The 23958-nt window shown below is 43.8% G+C and overlaps 2 protein-coding genes across 8 annotated transcripts in view; one reads left to right on the top strand and one right to left on the bottom strand.

Moving 5' to 3' along the window:
* LOC142776738 (uncharacterized) overlaps window positions 1–23958 on the bottom strand; it is a 54690-nt gene that overhangs the window by 22074 nt on the left and 8658 nt on the right. For 2 of the 5 annotated variants that reach the window (XM_075880979.1, XM_075880980.1), the window contains exons 1-2: window positions 21109–23319; window positions 818–977 (exon numbers count right to left, since the gene is read on the bottom strand). In XM_075880979.1, the coding sequence (XP_075737094.1) occupies window positions 891–977; window positions 21109–21513 (492 nt within the window). In that variant the 5' untranslated portion in view covers window positions 21514–23319 and the 3' untranslated portion in view covers window positions 818–890. Of the gene's footprint in view, window positions 1–763; window positions 978–19666; window positions 23320–23958 lie in introns of those variants that run through there. The other 3 variants (XM_075880981.1, XM_075880977.1, XM_075880978.1) reach the window with 3 other exon arrangements.
* The window catches only part of LOC119160759 (uncharacterized), a 48351-nt gene that overhangs the window by 17723 nt on the left and 6670 nt on the right, over window positions 1–23958 (top strand). Inside the window, exons 1-3 of one of the 3 annotated variants that reach the window (XM_037412985.2) lie at window positions 15690–15979; window positions 16732–16913; window positions 23303–23392. In XM_037412985.2, coding sequence (XP_037268882.2) covers window positions 15918–15979; window positions 16732–16913; window positions 23303–23379 — 321 coding nt within the window. In that variant the 5' untranslated portion in view covers window positions 15690–15917 and the 3' untranslated portion in view covers window positions 23380–23392. Of the gene's footprint in view, window positions 1–15689; window positions 15980–16731; window positions 16914–23302; window positions 23393–23958 lie in introns of those variants that run through there. The other 2 variants (XM_075880984.1, XM_075880985.1) reach the window with 2 other exon arrangements.

Genomic DNA, 23958 nt, shown 5'->3' with positions numbered 1-23958 from the left:
ATTTATCCAATTACAGCCACATTATAACAACAAGCAGCCTTTGTAAGATGCTTGAACACATGCCACCATCTCAGGTCAACATGTTTCCTGAAACCACCTTGCTCTTAGTTATGCGATGGAATGGTTTTCATAAATCATTTTCTTGCTAAGCTGAACTTGCCCCATGACAAACTGTGTGTTTAATTTTAGACCATTCTTGGGGAGCTATTTTTCTTAATAACTAAAGAAAACCCGATAAAGTGAAGCATGAGCTTTTAAAAGGAAATTTGCAAAACATGCACAATCATCTCCAATACCTAGCCTGAGTATATCTTTCAATAATAATGATCATTTTCATTTTAGAGCACATATTTGATAGCACAAAATCTGGAGTATCAAGGAGTCTGTCACAGGTATTTTTCACTTCTTTATTGGGGGCCATGCAACAATTTTAAATTATTCATGTGATATACTAGAAGTTTTTACTGCAGTGTGAATCACTTGCCACAATTAAAAAAATAATTATGGGGGGAACATATGGACTCTTTACAAAGGTTGAAGTTGGTGCTGATGCCGTCTGTTGCATGACCAGTAATGAGACAAAGCACGGCGTATCGCATTAGGCCTAATAGCAGTGCTACGCTTCCGTTTCACACACACATGCGCGTTGTGTATGCTTTACTGCAATACACTGCAAGCACTTCACCCCATAACACTGCTGTATTGCGGCAATGTTAACTTTTAAAAAGACCTTTACGGGTTAGCAATTGAAGCTCGACAATGCTCCCAGCAATGAAATTTCTATTTTCTTACATTTTTTTCATTTTTATACACTTGCCTAAACTAGTGTTACCAGCCGTCCGGAATTTCGCTGGACTGTCCAAGACTTTGCCCGCTCTGTCCCGACTATGTTACCAGCCGTCCGGAATTTTGCTGGACTGTCCAAGACTTTGCCCGCGCTGTCCCAGTCGGGACAGATGTCCCCGATTTTTTCCGGCCTGTTCAGTAAACGAAAAAAAAAGAAACGTTTTGTGTTATAAAAGGCATGCCAAATAACGTGCGTCCAACTGAACACATAGACAAAGAAATGTTGCTGTGGTTAGCTGCAAGGAACTGTAAACCCTTCAGCTGAACTTTAGCGTCAACTTTTACTAGAGCATTCTAGAGCGAGAGGAAGTGTCACGAAGAGCACATAGCAAAATTTAGTCCCACATCAAGAGACCGACGCAATGAAGAGAAGAAATAACGGATTTGCTTGGAAGGTACCGCAACAAAGAAAACTAATTTCCTCACCCACACACAACTACCTTCACTGTTGGTTACCCCAATCTAAACACACACTGCTAAGCAAACAAATTGCCATCATCTGCGACTGCTTAATAAAGCCACTCGGACAAGAACGTTCTCTAATTCCAACTTTTGCATTCCGTATCTATCTCGCGCACTTACGTAAGAACAAGCTTCAACGAAAGTGTTCGCACAGTATATACTTCCTCCCAAGTGACACCAGCTGTTTGATCGGTCCTCAAGCAACACGCATGCACCTACCATATATCCGCGTAGTACATGCGTCAGACCAACATTCACAAATCGCGTTTCAAAGGCCTTTATTTTATGCTCGTTATCATTGCTTGTAGATTTGGTGGCAAACACTTCGGGTGAATGCCGTTAACTACTCGGTAAGCACGGATGAGAAGCTCCTGAACACGGCGACATCACAGCAATTAACAAAAGCGGCAGCGACTTGGGTATGAATCCCTTTCTAACAACAGAAAGCGACCACGTCCCCAAGGGCAATGGCGGTTCTCGCCATTTCAAACAGATTACAGTCCAACCCAACACCAACGTCGGACCAAAAAAACATCATGACTAGAATACGATCAACCACGCGATGAACCAACGCCTCCTATACTTTGAGATGCCTGGCACGTCGGCCGCTATCCTATTGTTCACCCGCGTCCACCGTGTTTTATCGGACTGCCACGAGGAGGCGTCAGCTTCTGACACTACGCTTCGCCACAGAAAGTCACTACGCTAGTCACTCTGTGGAGCTTCGCAGCGCTTATCTTTGTGAAAATTTTGTCCTTCAAGGTTTGTAGGGCTTAGCAGAGTGAAAATAAAGTCAAGAACGAAAATAAAAAGTAAATCAAGTGGAACTACAATTGCACAATATTTATTCACTGCAGCAAAAGGCCAGCCTAAGCATTCTCTTCCAAGAGCTGGGGTGTGCTGCAGATAACGCAATATCACAGTACAGTAATAATACGAATCGATATTGCTTCAACATAAAAAAAGAAATAACATCGATGTAAAGCAAGATCAACTGCAGGTTCATGCACATAATGGCCAGAAAATTGTAAACAAAAAAAGGGAACATGTATATATTTTATCACAGGAGTAAGTATCACAGCTATACAAAATAGCAGCAGCCTCGGCTGTGCAGAAAAAAATGCAAAATATTGGTAGTCAAAGAGAGTGTAAAGCAGCAAATGACTTTGTTGTCACAGACAATGGTAAAAAACAAGGGGCATCATCATGCATATGTAGCGAAACTAACAATTTAAAGCAAATAGGGTGGAAGAAGAGTTCCCCAATCCATGACACTGCTATCACAGTTGATGTCTGCAGTCTAAAGAAATCACTTCAATGAAAAAAATCAAAGAACAGAACCAATATATGCCGTTTCAAAGCTTCAGTACTTTGCGTGACAGCGGCTTGTTGTGATACATCTTAGCCACTGCATTTCTGTCACTTATGTCTAATGCATGATTTGAAAATAGGGGCTCCATAAATTTTTTGCATATTACTTTAACAAAAGCCTCTCTCTGGTCATCATTGCAGCTTTTACATTTCAACACAGGCAAGCCTGTGATTGCACTGACACTGTGCTGCAAACACTGCTCCATTGGTTTCAGGAGAGCTTTTCTGTCTGACAGCATTATGTCCACGTATTTCTTCAGTCCATAAAGAACTGTAATGAGTTCTTGTGTTGGGTAGTAGAGGCCACCCTTGTCTTGGTGGGAAATCAACCCATCCACAGCAGAGTTTCCTTTTGCTTTCCTAACTAAAGTACAGGAGGCGTTGGATGAACCCGCCACAGACTGTGTGTCACAAGCTAGTGAGAAACTCTACCTGAACCACATAATAAAGAACGCCTAAATCGCCTGAAAAATGTTTTCCAACACACTGATTCTAACGCCATCTATTTATACACTTTGCGCCAAGTCAAGCCGGTTTTAAGCGGCTATTGGGTGAATCGAACGTTTTCGCCTCGAAAAGGTTCGTGCCACCGGGTGAACCGGAACACTTCCAGTCAAAATACCTTATAATGCAATAAAGGATGCCCAAAATTTTTGATGAGACAGATACCTATCATAGGATTGCACCAGAGCACCGTACAGAAGTTTTGGCAAGTTTTCTAACATAGCTAAACCACAGAACACCTAGCAGTTTAAAGAATGGAAACTGTACCTTTGGGCTGTTGTATCAAAATAACATGCAAATACGTAGCGGCGGCGTACTGAACTGCAATACCGCGAGGCCAGACAGCGCTGGTAGTACTATCATCATCAATAAACAGACGCCTTTTTTTTTTTTTTTTTTTTTTTTTTTTTTTTTTTTTAGGTGGGGGAGCCCGCGGCTGGTTCGCGCTGCTCGCTTCCTCTGTTTCACGGAGGAAGGAAAGGTCCTTCCTCCATGTTCTGTTTTTTTTTTTTTTCGTTGCCCAATCGCGTTTCGCGTCTGTAATTATCGCCAGGGGACCTAGCTGGCCTCGACTGGCAAAAACAACGTCAATCAAGGTTTGCATCGTTTATTGCGAGTGTCCAAGCCGGTACAATCAATGTATACGGTCGTGTCCGAACAAAACAAGTCACTCATACATATCGAATGCTTTCAACCCATGTGTAAAGACTCTTGAAAGCTAACAAGCATATGCATATAACTGAACATCGAAATCGCTGAATGAACGTCGCCCTCATTGTGTTGCGGCGCTCAAGTTTAATAGCGTGGCTTCAGGACAAGGGTCCGATTCTGCCGTCAGATGCGGCGCTTGCCCCGTAGTGTTGATCTTGAAGCGAATGCATGATGTGGAATCGGGAAGGAAACTTGCACATTGCCGATAGATAGCTTGCGCAGTTAGAGCAATGTAGTTTTTTTAAATTTGTTAAATAAGCAATTGCGGATGCATGCATCTCTGAGTCATTCTTGCTCTGCAATGCTACATTGAGTACTTCACAATTCTGCAATGTCGCGTCGTGTCGAGAGGGTAGGCACTAGTTTTAATACTAAGCCGTGAGCCCATATCATAGGTATTATGTATTTAGGGGATGGGCCTAAAAATATTTCAGGCTTGCTACATTTATTGTTAGAGTTAAGTTACACAGTTACCACAGCTAGAATTTCTCGTCGCAGGTAATGACCAGTCTGCTGAGTATGCAGCGAACATGTATGCTAAAACGACACTTATGAGGTGTGTGCTTACAGATCAAAAAGGCCCAATTCTAAGAAAATAAGTTTCAGGTATGCATTGTACAAATTTGTTGTCTGTACATCTTTGTTGGTACTCTTGTGCTCAGCCCTGAGCACAATCTCTTTTTTTGCATAGGCATATCCATAGAACTTGAGTACTCTCTTGCAAGCAAGCACTCCTGAAATCAATTGATGCTACATGATGTGAATCTGTCCGAATACTGGATCAATAAAGGTCACATTTATTACACACTTGTTATTATGTTTACTTTTTCAATATACTTGTGCTTGAAAATGAAGTTGCTTTCTCCCTGCTACTTTTAGAAATTAGGACTTGAAATAAGTACTATCTTGCAGTGTGGCTGTAGATAGGTGAATATCATGTATGTTTCAACTACCTGTGCAATTTCCTAGATTTTTTTTCATGATCGTAGTGCACAGAATTTCACTTCTTAGTGGTAGACACTATAGTTATGACAACTTAATTTAAACAGAAGCAGATGTGCACAAAGAAATCTGGAACGTTTTTCTGCAAAAAAAAAAAAACAGTACCAGATGCAATGAACACAATCTTGCTCTTCATGACAGCATTCACATCTTTGAGGAAGCTGTGCTGCAACTGCTCATCACCTTTATGATTGATTATTTTAGGAGCCCATTGAACATATGTGCAAAGCTAAAGCAATTGAGTGCAGTCTTATGAGTTTTGGTACATCTTTTTGTAAACTTGTATGAGCTAAACACAATTAATTAAGACAAAACAGTTCTGAGTGTTGTTGGTAAACTGTCACAAGGCACAACTAAATGTCGGAAAGCCTGTTAATGCCCATCACTGTGGGTGTGTTCATTATGTAGTGCAAATAATAATTTCCGACGATTCACATGCCAACTATGAAGTGATCTTGAGTCGTACAGTAGTGGGCAAATTTAGATTGATTCTGGCTTCCAGGGGTTCAAACAAATGACATTTTAGCCTCACAGGAGACAAGACTGCTTGTCGAAACATTTGCTTGAAACAACGCCTCCTCTAGAAGATGCCTGCCGCATGAGAAGAAAAACGGCTGCCACACTCTTTCCCTCCTTTATTTTAGAATGTTCTCGGTCGCTAGCGTCACCTGTGGCGGACGGTGCAACAACCCAACTTTTTGCATAGCCTCCAAAATAGCGGTGTACAGTTGCAGGTCTCGAACAACTCTCGACTGACGCGCCCCTATGGGCCGCAGATGAAAAATGCTTAGCTCGTCCCGGCCGGACTCGACTCCTTCTCCGGCGCTCCCCTTACGGCTTTCGCATTGGGGCGTTTTGCTGCCTGCCGCCGCAAGTTTGGGGTGGCGCTGCTAGACCACTGTTGCTCTTGGGCTTTTCCTAAATGTATTCATTGGCTAGAAATACCCTAAGGGCCCCATGATTAAGAAGTCCGCACTAGAGATCTATCGGACTTTTAAGCAGGAAATCGCCAAGGAAAGGATCTATGATAATACTCGGGGTAGTTCTCTACTGTTTGAGGCAAGGACGGGAGTACTGCGAACCAAGACATATCGGGCCAAATACGAAGGGGTAGACACAGTATGCAGTGCGTGTGGAGAGGAAGAAGAAACTGCCGAACACTTGATAATGTTCTGTAAAGGGCTTCACCCTGTAGTTCAGGATGATGGCGCAGAGTTTTTCAAAGCACTGGGGTTTAGGGACAGGGATGGCAAAATAGACTTTAAGCAAGTAGACTTGACTAGAAGGAGGTTATCTGATTGGTGGCTAAAGTCAAGGCACGAGTGAAAATTAAACTCTTCACTGCAAAGTACGAATCCTCAAACTCACTTTTTAAGGAAATAAATAAATAAATATAGTTTTGAGTTCATTAAGTATTACGGCTTGGTGGCGCTAGCCACCGCCCGATCTAAAGGGTACAGCCATATCCATCCATCTATCCATCCATGCTCCGCCGCCTCCAAGCGCGTTCACGGCCGCAGTGTGCGCGCCACAGCGCTATGGCCATCATAACAGCGCTGAGTACGAGGAACAGAACCAACTGCGGCGCCTGAATTCTTGAAGATGAACGTTTTATCCACACAATACAGCTCGGTCGTTGCATGTGATGAGGTTAAAATGGTATAGTCGACCTCTGAGAGCACCGCTTACCCAGTCGCAACCAATCTGGCAGCTTTCCCGGATTTTCGCACACGCGTGTTGTCACAAGCAACAGTAATCCATTACAGTGCACAAAACTCGGAGAGAAAAAGCAATATTTATTTTGTCGTAAGGTGGACTAGAACTTCCCGTAGGTAGACGGCGATGACTCCGCTTTCCGTTTCGTCGGCTGTCGAGGAGCCGAGGTGGCCGAGGGGCCACGCGCTGCAGGTTCTTTACGCGGCCTTTTCGTAGCCGGGACCATATACGAAGGATACTGATCAAAGACCGTGGGCACGGCTCCTGGGCGCAGTTTCCGGATACGATATCCGGGAACATAGTCATTTTCCGTGAAATGTTTGCTGCACACTACAGTCGATGCGGACTTGTCATTGATGACGAGGTTTTCACGTGAAACATTTTTCCTTCACTTCGAACACAGTTCCTCATCGCTAGGAAATGGGTGGTACGACACACCCGGTGTCTTCCCTTGCTGTGACTTACACAGCGGCACGCAACAATAAACCATGGCTACGCTAGTGCAGTTAGCGTGCCTGAGCGTGTCTGATACATTGTTTACCCGAGGTCATCGAACGCTGTCAAGAAAAGTCGCAGTCGGCGACGCGGGTAGCCGGCGGAGCTTACAGTGAAGTGGTGCTGCCCTCTAAGCGTCAGAAAAAAATATATGCGCGGCGTAAGGAGCGTGCGGAAGGAGCGTCGAGTCTGGCCGTGAGCTGGTACATGGCCGGACTCGACTCCTTCTCCGGCGCTCCCCTTACGGCCTTCGCATTGGGGCGTTTTGCTGCCTGCCGCCGCAAGTTCGGGGTGGCGCTGCTAGACCACTGTTGCTCCGCCGCCTCCAAGCGCGTTCACGGGCGCAGTGTGCGCGCCACAGCGCTACGGCTATCATAACAGCGCTGAGTACGAGGAACAGAACCAACTGCGGCGCCTGAACTCTTGAAGATGAACGTTTTATCCACACAATACAGCTCGGTCGTTGCATGTGATGAGGTTAAAATGGTATAGTCGACCTCTGAGAGCACCGCTTACCCAGTTGCAACCATTCCGGCAGCTTTCCCGGATTTTCGCACACGCGTGTTGTCACAAGCAACAATAATCCATTACAGCGCACAAAATTCAGAGAGAAAAAGCAATATTTATTTTGTTTTAAGGTGGACTAGAACTTAAATAAAAAAAACAATTTCTGTGCGAGGTGAGCACAAATATCTTTTTCTTTCAAACCCACGGTAGCAATACAAATTAACACAAACACAAATGCATGGTACAAATAAAGCGAACCTCCATGACATACTCATCACAGTCTGAAATATTTTCTAGACGGCTTGTGCACATACGCAAGTAGTTTTTCATTTCTATCGCTCACCATCTTGGTGTAGTTAACGAGAAGAAGTCTGATGAATTTGTCCGCAGTTAAACGAGCTGTGCGCCTTGCGTGGCTGCTGTCTACACCCTCTGGGCAGAGGAGGACGGGTGATTGTTCGAGGTGTGGGGTAACCAGAGGTTGCAGCACTTCATGCACTTTTGTACGCGGAAGTTTGCTAGCAGCTTTTTCAAAGAAAGTAACAATGTTTTCCAACAGTGTCAAAAACATACGGTTTGGGTAGTGGAGTGCACTTTTGTCTTGGCTGTGCAACAGAACATACAAAGGATCAGCTTTGCTCATAGTCGTCAGCATCGTAACACAAGCATCACACTCAAACTCACTGATGAGCTTCACGATGTATCCACCAACGTACACCAAACCAGAGTACGTGACAGACGGCGATGGATCACACAGCTGTCCCTTCAGGTTCTCGAGGTCTGCAAGCACTTCATGTGGTACACTCAGCGCTAGCTCCTCTGCATCAGCATCCTCCACTTCCATTTGCTTTGAACAGAGGGCTTTGCCCTTTACAATGTTGTCCAGGGCTACTGTCACTGAACGCGCATCTAGCACGTCGTTGCCCCCACACATGGACCTTAGCCGGCCAAAGAGTGCCTCCACAGGATCACTGTTAAAGTTCTTGGTAGAGACGTACTTGACACCCCTTCTTAAAAGAAACCGTGTTGCGTCCACTGTGGCCCTCGACGTGAACAACAAAGCATGAAACGTTTGCTCTGAATGCACCTTCTCCCGATGCAAGTGAAGCCTCTTGTACCTCTTTTATGTAGTCGGTGAACTCCTTCTCAAGCCACACGAGTCTAGGTCATCCTCGTTAGATATTGGCCTCTTGTGGTCACTCCCTTTGTACGTTGTGTCATGAATGTCGAACCACTGTCTCATCATGTTCATGAAGAAAATGGTTTGGCTGGCTTCCCTGTAACCCTAGAGACTGGGGTCCCCACCACGGTTCTCTTTGAGATGACACAACGCAGCAGTTACCTGCGGAGAAAATACTTGAACTGCCTGAAGCACGTTCATCTTTTCCAAGTTTGATGGAAAAACGTGTTTTCTGGTCAAGTTTCGAGCCAGTTTTACGGTTTTGTCCTTCTGAAAGTCATACAGCTTTTGGACAAACGTTCCAGAGATGACCCCAATGCTGTCATGCAGCTCACGTTCCAAGAATTGGCTGCGCACGTTCTTGAGCACATGACAAGGGTCAAAACTCAGAAATATGACCCTATTTGGATCGTGTGGGTGAGTGACAACAGTTGACAAATTTCCATTACCCATGTGCGTAAATATAGTTACGTTTGCAGAGTAGTTGTCCGTCACGATTTTGACAATAAGGAAGCCACACGATTCCACTGTAGCGATTACCTCTTTGGTCCATGCAAATAAGTCCCTACCGCTTAGCTGCTTCGTGAAGTAGTAGGCACAAGGAACCTTGTAGGAATTGGTGACACCGTGGAGAACGAAGCGCGGGGACGCGCGGGGAGCCGGCGGAGCTTACAGTGAGGTGGTGCTGCCCTTGTGCGGTTAGCCGCCGCACTACGCGTCAGAAAAAAATATATGCGCGGCGCCGGTATTGAGAAAGCCGTAAGGAGCATGCGGAAGGAGCGTCGAGTCCGGCTGTAACTGGTACCGCCCGCTGCCGTGATAATGGATGGATGGATGGACATGGCTGTACCCTTTAGATCGGGCGGTGGCTAGCGCCACCAAGCCGGAATACTTAATGAACCAAAAACTAGATTTATTTTTTTTCTTTAAAAAGTGAGTTTGAGGATTCGTACTTTGCAGTGAAGAGTTTAATTTTCACTCGTGCCTTCACTTTAGCCACCAATCAGATAACCTCCTTCTAGTTAAGTCTACCCGCTTAAAGTCTATTTTGCCCTCCCGGTCCCTAAACCCCAGTGCTTTGAAAAACTCTGCGCCATCATCCTGAACTATAGGGTGAAGCCCTTTACAGAACATTATCAAGTGTTCGGCAGTTTTTTCTTCCTCTCTACACGCACTGCATACTGTGTCTACCCCTTCGTATTTGGCCCGATATGTCTTGGTTCGCAGTACTCCCGTCCTGGCCTAAAACAGTAGAGAACTACCCCGAGTATTATCATAGATCCTTTCCTTTGCAATTTCCTGCTTAAAAGTTCGATAGATCTCTAGTGCGGACTTCCTAATCATGCCCATTCTCCACATGTCAGTCTCCGTTTCCTTCACTTTCTTCTTAACCGATAGTTCTGATTGGTTTGGCCATGTGCTGTTTTCTAAGTATTTACCAGCCAATTTCCTGGTTAGCTTCCTCCATTTTGTATCGACATTCTTCATGCACAAGTAGCTGAAAACCTTCCTAGCCCAACGCTCCTCCCCCATTTCTCTCAATCGCTTCTCAAATTTTATCTTGCTGCTAGCTTCCCTGCCCTCAAGTGATGTCCATCCCATATCACCTTGTACTCCCTGATTCGGTGTATTCCCATGAGCTCCTAAAGCAAGCCTACCTAGTCCACGTTGCTTAATTTCTAATCTTGCTTGAACTTCTGATCTGATGCACAAGACCGCATTGTCGAACGTCAGCCCAGGAATCATGACCCCTTTCCATATTCCTCTCACCACATCATACCAATTGTAATTCTACAGTGCCCTATTTTTCATAACTGCTGCATTCCTGTTACCTTTAGTCGCCACGTATATTTCGTGTTCCCTCAGGTACTCGGTCCCATTGCTTATCTATACGCCCAGATATTTGTATTTATCTGTTATCTCTAGCGTGACCTCCTGTATTCTAAGCTCACTACCTTCGTTGTCATTGAAAATCATGACTGCTGATTTTTTCTTACTGAACGTAAAATCTAACCTATCTCCCTCATTACCGCAGATGTGCATCAATCTTTGCAAATCTTCCTTGTTGTTGGCCATTAGCACTATATCATCTTTGTACATTAATGCTGGTAGTGCCTGATCAATAAGTTTTCAGTGTTTGACTGAAGAGAGGTTCAAGCCCAGTCCACTTCCCTCTAATTTGGCCTCTAATCCTTGTAGGTACATCACGAATAATAAGGGTGACAGGAGACACCCCTGCCTAAGCCCCCGTTTTACCTCTGCAGGCTTGGATACCTGTTTTTCCCACTTTATAACTATCTTGTTACTTTTATAGATATCCTTTAAAAGATTAGTGACTACATGTTCCACGCCTAGTGTGTCCAGTATTCCCCCCAATTCCTCTTGAACCACGCTATCGTACGCTCCCTTGATATTCAAAAATGCTAGCCACAGGGGCCTGTGTTCCTTTTCTGCTATTTCGATGCACTGCGTCAGTGAGAACAGATTGTCTTCTAACCTCCTGTGTTTCCGAAACCCACTCTGCAGTTCCCCCAGCACCCCCTCATCCTCTATCCATGCCTGCAGTCTTTCCTTTATAATCTGCATCGCCAGCCTGTAGACCACTGATGTCACTGTTATAGGACGGTAGTTCTTTATGTCAGCTTTGTCCCCCTTTCATGTATAGATCATGCTCATTTTGCTAAGTTTCCATTCATCGGGAACTTCACCATCGATTAATATTTTGCTCACTGCCTCTCTCAAAGCCTGCTTAGACTTTATTCTTTATTCTTTATTAAAAAAAAAAAAAACCTTACAGGCCCCAGAACAGGGCATTGGGTAAGGGGGGAGGAATATGAATGGTACAGACAGGTAACGAACAGTTTACAGGCAGGATCAGTGCAAGAACAACGAAAAACTATATATATATATAAATGAGATCACATTTTAGGCTATACAGGGCGAGGTTAATTTGAGGGAATACAGCACTTGTTGATATGAACATGGAGACAGAGGGATGCATTTTAAAATAAAAGACAAGGGGAATATAAATCACCGTTACACAATGCACTCAGAATACAAAAACAGGGTCACATGGTGAACAGAGTGAGTAGCTGACGGCGAAATGTATCGGGATTAGACATGGAGGCTATGCAATCAGGGAGGTCATTCCAAAGACGAACGGCCCGATGCAGTGGTGATGAATTGAATGCATTAGTTGACCCGTATATGCGCATGAAGCTGAACTGATTATGCAATCTGCGTGAAAAAGAGTGAGGTGCTTGAAGCTGAAGCCGCGTTCGTTTATTAGAGGTAACATATTTCTGGAACAGACAGAGAAGAGCAATATTGCGACGGCTATCCTATGACGGCAGCTGAAGGTCTGATTTAATTTGCGTTATGTTTGACGTGATATCGTAGTTTCGTGATATGAAGCGGGCACCTCTATTTTGAATCCTTTCTACCATAATAATGAAGTAGTTTTGATGAGGAGACCAAATTGCTGAGGCGAATTTTAATATTGGCAGAATAAAGGTACGAAAGGCTAGTTTTCGAATATTAGTAGGGGAATTTCTCAAGTTGCGGCGTAGGTAGCCCAGTGAACGTGATGCTTTGGCACAGGTAGACTCGATATGTGAGGCCCATGAAAGATTCTCAGTGAGAAGAACACCTAGGTATTTGTAGGAAGAAGTGTGGGAAAGCATGGTATTGTTCAAGTAATAGGAGAATTCAGAGTTTACGTGTTTATGGGTGAAAGACATTACCTCGCATTTTGTTAGGTTCAGTTTCATAAGCCACTTGTCGCACCAGTTACAAATATGGTTGAGATCTGCTTGAATGGTTAAGTGGTCATTACTGGAGTTTATAGAGCGGTATATTATACAATCATCGGCAAATAGACGCATGCAAGAAGTAATCTCGGAGGGTAAGTCATTAATGTAGATTAAAAATAGTAAGGGCCCAAGGACGCTGCCTTGCGGTACGCCCGAACTAACAGAAGAAAAAGGGGACGCAAGATTGTTCCACTTCGGACCTAATGTCTTTATAAGCGTAATTGGAATGCCATCTGGGCCTGTTGATGTACTACTAGGAACCCTTTTCTCAGCCCTTTCCCACTCTCGTTGTGAAAATGGAGCCATTGCACCACTTGATTCGTCCTTGTCTATTGTGGTGCATAAAGTACTTCTTTGTTGAAATTTTTCTGTCACCCTTGTTCTGATATATTCAATAACTTCGTCCCCTTCTAGCCTATCACCTTGGGCTGTAGTTATAAAACTCTGCTCTAGGCTCGTCTCATTTCTTAGGGAGTTCAGATGGTTCCAAAATTTCGCAGCTGCCTTTCTATCTTTTTTATGTACTTCTGCCAGCCACTGAGCTCCCTTTCTTCTAATCTTTTCATTGATCAGAAGGGATGCAGCCCTTCTACAGCTTAGAAAGGTTTCCCATTTTCTTTCAACATCATCTGTCGGTTCACCCCGCTGCTTAGCATGTCTGTGTTCCCTAGAGGCTTCCTGACGTTTTGCTATGGCTCTCTTAACTTCCTCATCCCACCAATTTTTGGTTTTGTGTCTTCTTTTCCGGGGTGACTTGTTACGCGACTTAGCAAGCTCTTGCTCAAAGAGTCTAATTAGATTCGTGTATGTCCACACTGTCTTATTATCCTCCGTGATTACTTTCTCAATTTGTTTAGTGGCTATTTCAATTTGACTTTCTGAATAAAAATTTTCCTTTAGTTGCTCATCTTGTCTCCTTCCCACTTTCACTGCTCTTCCAAAACTTAGCTTGATACGTTTGTAATCACTACCCAGACTTCTGGAGCCACCTTCATCTATGTGCATTCCCCTCAGCTTATCATACATCCTATGTGACATGAGTGCATAATCTATCGTCGACTGCAGCCTTCCTACCTCCCATGTTATTTGCCCTTCACACTTCTCGGTACTGTTGCAAATGATCAAATCAAGCTTTTCACACATATCCATGATCATTTTGCCTGTCGGGTCTGTATACCCATCTATATCTTCTATGTGCGCATTCATGTCTCCTAGTATAATTATCTCGCACTCTCTTCCTAACTCCTGAATGTCCTTTGATATACACTCTACCATTTCCTGGTTTTCCTCTCTGGCCTTTGCTCCCGTCTACAAGTACGCGAAACCAAGGAGTGTCATTTGACCTGCCACTTTCCCTTTTAGCCATAAATGTTCCTTGCACTCCTGCTTGACCCTTTGCCAGTCTGTACTTTTATGAATGAAGGCCCCAATACCACCCCCCTTTCTGCTGCCTTCTGTTCTATTACAATATTCCCACGCGTAGTCCGGATTCTTCGGAGGTTGTTCCATGTTCCTGAGATGTGTTTCTACAAAACCGTACACCATCGGCCTCTCTTCCCTTAGCTATTCTTCTATCTCTTCCCAATTAAGCCTGTTCCTACCACCCTGCATGTTAATATACCCTATGTCTGAATGAGCTCGGCGCTCGTGGCTACGTCTATTTATGCCCCGGACTCTACCTATCTTAGACATTGGTGCCACTTTGGGATCGTATCTGTCCATAACACCTGTCGAAGAGTCTCCCTGGTTGTTTTCCTCGTTACTAGCTATGCTGCACCCCGAAGGGCTCGCTTGCCCCCCAAAAAAGCTACTGCGCGTCCTGCAAGTCGCCAACCCACCTCATGACCTAGCCGCCCATCGAAGTGAATTCTGTCTCGTTGAAAACCACCCCACCTATGCACCTCTCTGTTTATTTCCACCACCTCAAAGCCTTTCTCTCGACTCATCCGCCATATCTCTTGGTTTGCGTTGACAACCGCTCTTTGCAGGTTGCTATCACGCACCGGTACCTCCGGTATCGTGCATATCACTACCTGTACCTTAGGAGCAGTGGCGCGCATGTCATCGACGCCTTTCGCCAGTGTGGCTGCTAGTCCTGCTGTATCTTCATTTAAGACATCGTTTGAACCGCCTGAAATTATCACGAGGGTTCGTCTATCAGCTGTAGTTTTGAGTTTTGCGCTCACTTGCCTCATGACTGCTTCAAGCTTGCGTCCTGGGAACGCCCCTATTGCAACCCTCTCGTCACCTCTTACCCTCTCTTTGATGGTTTCTGTGCATCGATTTAAATTTGAGTCCCCGGCGATTATCACATGCTGTGACTTTTCAGCTGGAGCGTCCTGCACCTGGGGGCTACTTGCACCTGTGATGCCGGCTTCTTTGTCCCCTCCCAGCCCCACCACTACCTCGCTGAAGCTGGGCCTTGCGACAGTTGAACCGGCTAAACCTGTTTTTTCCAAACTTGCTTGCTCTTCCTTCTCCACCGTTCTGGTTGCCGGTTCTCTACTGTTCTCTCCGTAGGCCTTTTCTTTATTCAGCTTCGCTAGGGCTTCCTCGGTGGACTTCAGTCTTTCTCCCATTGCCCTCGTTTTCTCTTGCTCTGTCGCCAACGCAGTCTCGAGCTCATCGATTCTCACCAGCAGTTCACTTTGTGCAACCATCATTCTCTCCATTTCTTCCTCGACCTCACATTGCCTACACTTCGCGTCAGCCTCTTCTCCATCCGCTTCTACGCTTAGGTCCTTTTCAAACCCACTCCACATCCTCAACACTTTACAGTCTTTTTAACCATGTCTTTCTGACACCAATTGTCCCTATACTTGATAATTACTAAACTCGAGCTGTGCACTACGAAAAAAAAAAAGAAAGTCTAAGCTCTACTACGAAAATTTTCGTGTTCAGTGTACACGCACCTCCCCAACGGGGTGGCAAAAGAAAAAAAAAACAACAAACAAAACAAAAAATTTCAAACACACACACCCGCACTAACTAATAAATACCTGGTGACTGGCCCCCGAAAAAGCAGTACCATAAAATAAGTGCTACGAAGATTTCAACCGCTGCCTTATAATTATAAAGACAAGCTCAAAACATGCAAAAACACTTATCTGCGCAGTCGATCCGGAGCGCTCGAAAAACACGTCCATCCACCTTGACAGCCAGAACAGAACAGAAGTCTCGGTCGCGAGCGCCACCGCACGGCACTTGCTGAAAACTGAAGGCAGGCCAACTCCGCTGGGAGCGCGAGCCATTCCTCAGGCATTGTTTAGAGGAGGCGTTGGCCCGGCTTGATCCCTCGCGCCTCCTCGCGTATGCGCCGCCGACGCCGAGAGGCGCATTTGACGCGTGCCAGTGGTTGGCACGCGTATGCTCGGTAAGCCAAATGGTAATTGTTGACATTGTTCACGAAAGCATAAGGATAAGGAAAGCATAATGATATTGTTGAAATGAACGGCGCCGTCGATGCGGGACGATGGACATAAACTCCGAAACACTTCACTGTTGCTTTTGGAGAGTTAGGAAGCTAGTGCCTGGGCGTCTGTCGCCCGCATAAAATGACAGGAGCGTTAATTTTGGCATTCTGTCGGTCTTTTTAACAGACCGTAATGCGCGACTGCACTTTGAAGTGTTTTTCCTCGCGGGCTCTTTCATCGCGATCAGGGCCAATCTGGATCGGATTTTGAAATCAACTTAGACCGCTGTTACATGGCAAAAACCTACCGGATCATGTTTGGTGCAGACGTCAGCAAAACCGCGATCATATCAATCCCAATCACACTTAATCACAAGTGGCATTGTAGGGGCGATTGATCTGGATCGAGCCCGATGCAAATCGGCCCTGATCGCGAGAAAAATTTCCTTGTGACACAGGCTTTGCTTTTTAGCGCGATAGCTTTGCAACTGGTTTTCAAGTCTCATTAGTGTGCATTAGCACTCTGGTTTAACCAACAAAACATTTTAATTTTTAATTCCATTGATGGCCGGTGCATCGTTATGAATGCAGAATTACGTAAAATGCTTGGCTACCATGCATGAATTGAATGCTCGTTTAACAGTAAGGTATTCGAAATGTGCTTTTCTGTAATGCACTAAATTAGATTGTTGTTGTGGCTCATGAAATTGCAGGATTTCATTTCAATCCTCATTTTATGAATATCCCAAATTGTGGACACCTAATCGAAGACGACTGAAGAAGACTGCTGTGCCTTCGCGGAGCTTGCCCATAAGAACACATGAAAAAGAAGACCTGGCAAGGATTCAGGAAGCAGCAGCGCGAGATGCCCGTGCCTCTGCTAGACATAAGCATGGTATGTTTGTTACAATTAACATTTATTATGACACGCCACACAGGGCATACAACAAAGAAACCTTGGAAGGCTGTGGAATCGACCATAAGTGGGTCGCACTGTGGTATATTGTTTATTAGTCGGCATTTGTTCTGCTAGATTAGAAAAGATAGTAAGCCCATAGATAGTCATATTTGCAAGTTTTTTCAGCGCGCGAACACAGCAAAAAAGGGACAGGACAGGGTCCATGAGGCTGAAGAGTTCACGACACTTCTTCTGTTTAGCTGCTGTGCGATCATTCCCGAGAAGTTGTATTTGCAGGGCTTTATTCTTTATTCTTTATTCATCAGATACCCCGCAGCACTCGAAGGCGTTATAGCAGGGGGGTTACATCAATAAATGACGTACATCTCCGTTCACCGACACAATACAACTTTGTTCACACATAAATAACTGAAATACATTTTCGTTCACACACATAGCAGAATTTTGTTCACACATAATATATCTTCGTTCAGGTTACAACACGGGTTTACAGCAGTGAATAAAATATATCTTCGTTCCCACTATGTACTTGCATTTCAGTTAGCCTGTTCCACTGTTTAATCGTTCTAGGGAAAAATGAATTGGCATACATGTTCGTTTTAGCTGGGTATTCCCGAATTTTGCAACTATGATCAAAACGTTTTGAAGTGTAATGAGGGTTGTGTGGGTATATTTCTCTATTAATTCCAGTTTTATTGTAGTAAATGCAGTAAAGAAATTTTAATCTCTGCTTCTGGCGGCGGTCAGAAAGACACTCCCATCCTAGCTCAGCCTTCATTGCAGTGCAGCTCTCCCCCCTTCCGTACCGTCCCAAGACGAACCTGGCAGCACGATTTTGTAATTGTTCCAGAGCAGCAATGAAGGTTACCTCGGCGGGGTCCCACACGACACAACCGTATTCTAAGATAGGTCTGATACAAGTAGTGTATGCCATACGTTTTAAATTCACACGCGAACATCGCAGGTTTCTTTGAATGAAATTTAAAGCCTTACCAGCTTTGGCTATGAGAGTGTCAACCTGAGGCCTCCATGAACATTCAGATGACAGTATTATACCTAGGTACTTATATGTACTCTCTTGTTTCAACTGTACATTGTTCAGATGGTACTGTGACTGAAATGGTTTCATCTTTTTGGTAAATGAAATATGTACACACTTTGTTATATTCAAATTCATTTTCCATTTGGTACACCAGCTATAAATGAGTGATAAGTCTTTCTGAAGTTCTAATACATCATTGTGATCAAAAATTTTTCTGTACACAACACAGTCATCCGCAAACAATCGTATAGAAGATGAAATTCCTGCAGAGATATCATTAACATAAATTAAAAACAATAGCGGACCCAGGACGGAGCCTTGTGGGACCCCTGAGGTAACATCGGTGTATTCGGAGCATTTTCCATTCAGTACTACGGTTTGTGTTCTTTGGGAAAGGTAACATTCGATCCATTTAAAAAGTCTTATCAATGTTCAGGGTGGTAAGCTTAAACAGTAAGAGTGAATGTGACACCGTGTCAAACGCTTTCCGAAAATCCAAGAACACACCGTCAAGCTGTCCTACAGTATCTACGCCCGATATTACGTCATGATAAAATTCGACTAATTGTGTTGTGCAAGACAGCCCTCTGCGAAATCCATGCTGCTCGTTGATTAGTACCTTATGCTTGTTTAAATGAGTTATTATTTCTTTGTATAAAATATGTTCGAGGATTTTACATGGGATAGACGTAAGCGATATTGGTCTATAATTACCAACGTCTTTTTTGGACCCACCTTTATGTATCGGTACCACGTGCGCAATTTTCCAGTCATGTGGTAAGGTACCTGTCGCTAAAGATCTTTCAAAAATTGCATAAAGATACATAGAAATTGACCCCGCACAACGCTTGAGTACACGCGGAGAAATTTCATCTGGACCACTAGATTTACTCTCATCAACGTCCTTCAATAGTTTTTCAATTCCATTAACACTAAGCTCGACAGGAAGCATAGGCAAAATGCTCATAATAGTTTGATGATAATTACAGCTGTGTTTAGGTAAGAATACCGAGTGGAAAAAGTTGTTTAGGCATGCAGCCTTATCCTCGTCATTCGTAATTACCGTGCCGTTATAATTTAACTCCTGTATTCCAAAGGAATCTGAGCCACACTGTTTTAGGTACTTCCAAAACATTTTAGGATTTGATTTCATTTTGTTGCTCAGCTCAGTGAAGTAATCATCTTTAGTTTTTTTATCTTTAGCTTATATTCGTGGGTAATCGACTTCAGTTTTTCAAAGTGAGCAACTGATTTGCTTTTCTTGAATGCGCCTAATGCCCTCTTCCTTTTGTTGATAAGTTTTAATATATGTGCTGTTACCCATGGTTGTTTGTGCTTTTTTATCCGGGATGAATGAACACTGGGGATATGTCTATTTGTTAACTCGGAAAGTATATTCTTAAATTTGTCCCACATATCATGCACATTGCCCTCCTCAAAAAGACATTCGAAAACAGGGAACGAATTACGAAGTTTTTTAGAAATTGCATCGTAGTCACCCTTGTCATAAAAGTAGATCCTTCTACTCGTAGGTAACTTCGCACACACTTTTTTCTTTTGGATACAAGCAACAACAGCAAGATGATCACTAATTCCTGGAATCACAGTCACGTAATTTACGAAATTTGGCGAGTTACAAAACAACAAGTCCAACACAGCGTCGTTGCGAGTAGGGGTGGTAACTTACTGCGTCAGCCCAAACCTGTCGACGATATTTTTCATCGCACGGTTCATGTGCCCGCTTATACTTATACAGGAACCATTACCCCAGGATAAGCCAGGCAGATTAAAATCCCCCCCTAGGAGTATTGTCTGGGCTGATGCTTCAGAAAGAATTTCATCTAATGTTTGCATTATGCTACTATCTGAGCTCGGCGAGCGATAAACCACTCCGACCAAAAACGCGAAGTTATCAGGCAGTGTTATCTTGCACCATACAGACTCCAGTGCATCGCACTTATAATCAACTTCAAATGACTGTAAGCAAGAACGAACAAGTAAAAAAACGCCACCACCTGCTGTGAGCCTATCTTTGCGATAGATGACGTAATTTTGCGGAAACACCTCACTATCAGCAATCGAGGGCTTTAGCCAAGATTCTGTACCAAGGACTATATCTGCGTTAACACTCTCAATTAAGCCCAAGAGCTCAGCAACTTTATTAACTACGCTGCGGCAGTTCACGATGACGGCAACAAGTTCTTGACATCGGTATTTCTCCTTTTTTCTAGTTTGTCATCGCCTGCGTACTGGGACGACCTCTTCTTTTTCGTCATCCCACCTGAAAGCCCTGCTGTTAATAATCAGTTTGTCAAAATTCAGCTTCACTTTATTGTTCTTATCCTGTCTTTTTGTCTTGGCATATTCCCACAGCTTATTTCTGATACTTCTTGTCTCATGTGAGTAATCTTCGCTAACGCTGTACTGGGAATTCTTGAATCTTTTGGCATTGAGAAGCACTGCCTGACGCTCTTTGTACAATGAGAATTTAACAATAATTGGCCTCTTCTTATTCTCATTATAGCGTCCTAAGCGATGTGCCCTTTCCACAGATTCGAGTTCCATTCCAAGGCTCGTTTTGCAAATATTCTTTATTATAGCTTCGGATTCATCCCACGATTCTGAGGTTTTATCGTCAACGCCATAGAAAACAAGATTTTTCCGGCGACTTCTGTTTTCGAGGTCATTTGTTTTCTTTTGCAGATCTTTCACCTGTTGCATAAGTTGCCGTATTATAGCTGCCTGCTCCGTTACAATCTTGCTGAGGTCCCTTATCTGGTTCTGAGTTTGGCTAAGATTATCTTTTACTTCCATCAGTATGTTCTCATTTTTTTCAAACCTGGATTCGATGCCGTTTAATTTTGAAATTAAAGTTTCCTGCCCACTTTGCAAACATTTCAGCACTTCCATCTCCGGTGTCTTAGCAGGACCTGGGTTCAGTTCAATATCCCCCGCGAGTATTAACAACAAAATCAAATACAGCACTCTGTTAGAAAATAATCGCAATCTCTTCAGACGCGACGTATGCATCGTGCATTCGTGGTTTTTGTTACGGACAGTTAGCAACGTGGGAGGAGCCGGCAATGCATATACAAGTCTCCGCGATTGAGATGGGTAGTAATGACTAACCTGCACCAGCAACAGTTGCATCAGTGACATGTCGGCAAGTGTGCCGGCTCCAAATCCCACGAAGCCATCGTGCTGAGTGCCTATATACGCCTGATCGGCACCACGTGAGTTCTGTTGGCCCGAATTCATTGGTTGATCCTTGCTGATCCATCCGTGGCTCGGGCCACACGTGCCTCTGACGACAGATGATGACCCATGCACACGTGTGGATGATAGTCGAGATACTGTAGATGCTGACCAAGGATCAGACAAAAAGGGCTGTGTCCGGCGCTCCGCTGCATCGAAGTGGATCGCAGAAACCAGCAGCAGAGGTACCTGCACCAGCAACAGTTGCATCAGCGACATGTCGGCAAGTGTGCCGGCTCCAAATCCCCTTGACGGTACAGGCGAGCCTGCCGAAGCCATTCCGAGCGTAGAATCTTGAATACTCTTAAACCATTGCCAACAGAGAGAGTGAGGCCACCAAACAATGCCTTGATTCAGGAAGTATCTTTAGCCGGATGCAATACGCCAGAGAGCATGCGCAGCAAACCACCACACTGATTAAACTGACAAGAACGGCTTGTAAAAGAGGAGATATAGATGCCCCATGTACTAGAAATGTAACTAAAATGTAAGATAGTCAGTTGCAAAAAAAATAGTCAGTTGTGTAATGTCAAACCAATTCAGTTCTGTTCTGAAATTGCTGCAAGCTACTTAAGCACTACTGGCTGTCCGCGATCTCTACACTATCCATAGGCAAAGGTTTCATCTCTCCTAGATTTCTTAGGATTCTAATTTCTTCTCCAACCACCATGATGTTGCAGACACTGCAAAACAATGCTACCCAACATTAAGGCTACCACTGAATTGTGCGTCATGGAACTGCTAAGAATGCACAGAACGAAACTCATGCAAAGTGTCATAAGTGCATGACACCAATTAGCAATTGGTTGAAACGTACACTCACCACTTTGAGAAACAAAGGCACAAAGAAGACACACACAGAGTGCATTTTTGTGTCTTTGTTTGTCTTTATGTAGAGTTCACACTGCCTTCGTGTCTCTGTCTTTTGTGTTGAGTCTGTGTCTTGCAATCACATTTAAAAGAAACTTGAAAGTGCCCAAGTCTTTCAAAAAAATGCAACAGCTGGCTGCAGAAATGCATTGTTGACGAACCGTAAACGAGCCAGACTGATTGGCAGCCCAAACTTATCGCTCTGATTATTTGACATGAAAGACCTGCTGTGCAGTTTAGAGTGCATGTTGTAAAAAGTCTGCAGCAAAAAAAAAAAAAAAACTAACAAGGCATAGAATGTGGCTTGTGACATTGTCCAAACGGCATTTTCTCGTGCTGCAGCTCAAGCAGTGAAGAAATTACAGGACAGGAAGTGAGAGCTTTCAGTTACACTCCTTTACTCTCCAAAAATTGGCTTCTTTGCAGTGATTTCAGGTGGTCACAAGATGTATTAATGCCAGACGTATGCCGGCAAAACATGTGGAGCTCACTCACGCTCGGCCAATGCATTTTGCCCTTAGGGCTCATTTGGCCTCAGGCTTACAAAACATTTTCTCAATCGGACTCAAATTGACTAAATTACTTACCCCGACTCACTCATACACAGACTCACCACTTCAAGTTTGAGCGAGTTCACTTGTGAGTTTGCCAACCTTTGATGCCAGATAATATCTTGAAATTCAGGATATAACTGGGCTAATTTAAAGCATTACTCACTTAGCTAGACTACATCACTGTAAACAAGAATAAAAATGTGCTGCTCAGTAGAGCTGCTTGCACTCATCTGGGGCTAGAAAATGTAAACCAATCTACAACTATTCAAAGTATACCCATGTCATGCTCTTGCCAAGATAAAGCAGTTTTCAATCACTCTTTAATATAAACTGCCTCAGGCTTGCATGTTCAACATATTGTAAGTACACTCTGAGCTTTCACAGTGCCTGTATACTCTTTTGTAATGCAGAATGTTTACGAATTCTTTCATTTTACTTTTGTGCAAGATCAACATATCGTAAGTACACTCTGAGCTGTCACTGTGCCTGTATACTCTTTTGTAATGCAGAATGTTTACGAATTCTTTCATTTTACTTTTGTGCATGTTCAACATATCGTAAGTACACTCTGAGCTGTCATTGTGCCTGTATACCCTTTTGTAATGCAGAATGTTTACAAATTTTTTCATTTTACTTTTGTGCAGGATCAGCTTCTCAAGTAACATGTTGGGAGCCTGCTCAACCTGTGCATGTGTCACCTTGTGAAGAGAACCCCCGATGAAGCCCTTTGTGATGTAAAGGCTCAATCATATGCTATAATATGTAGTGCTATTGTAGTTATACACACCCAGGGTGAAAGCTTGGAAACTAAAATAAGGATTTATACTAACCAGAGAGAACAACTTTATGTCAATAGCTTGAAGCATGTATCCCTCAAAGTGTTGTTACGCTCTCTGGCAACTTTTTTACCACCTTAAGCCGTACACTGACCTAACCTTCGATATTCGCACGATTAATAGCTGGCAGGACGACAGCGGAGAATGAAGTGAGCAGCACGAGCTAGTATGCAAGGTATGAACAGGGTAAAATTACAAAACGGCTCAAGGAATGCATATCAACTTATGCATTATCATCGAATACAAAGTGAAAACTTCTACTGATCTTTAGAGATGCTTCAGGAAAAAAATATGCCACATTTCACCTATTGCAAGCATTCATACTCTTGTTTCAAAATAGAGTTGTTGAAGCATGTACCTTCAATTTTCTCATATTTTGCTCCGTAGTTGAAAATCTCAACATGCCACTTTATCACAGAAACAATGAGTCAAGCAGCTGAGAAGATAAGCAGGGAGTGAAATGC

The sequence above is a fragment of the Rhipicephalus microplus genome, chromosome X (assembly GCF_043290135.1).
Source record: "Rhipicephalus microplus isolate Deutch F79 chromosome X, USDA_Rmic, whole genome shotgun sequence".
Classification (NCBI taxonomy): Eukaryota; Metazoa; Arthropoda; class Arachnida; order Ixodida; family Ixodidae; genus Rhipicephalus; species Rhipicephalus microplus.
Note: the sequence above shows the minus strand (reverse complement) of the source record. Positions and strands in the feature narration are given on the sequence as shown.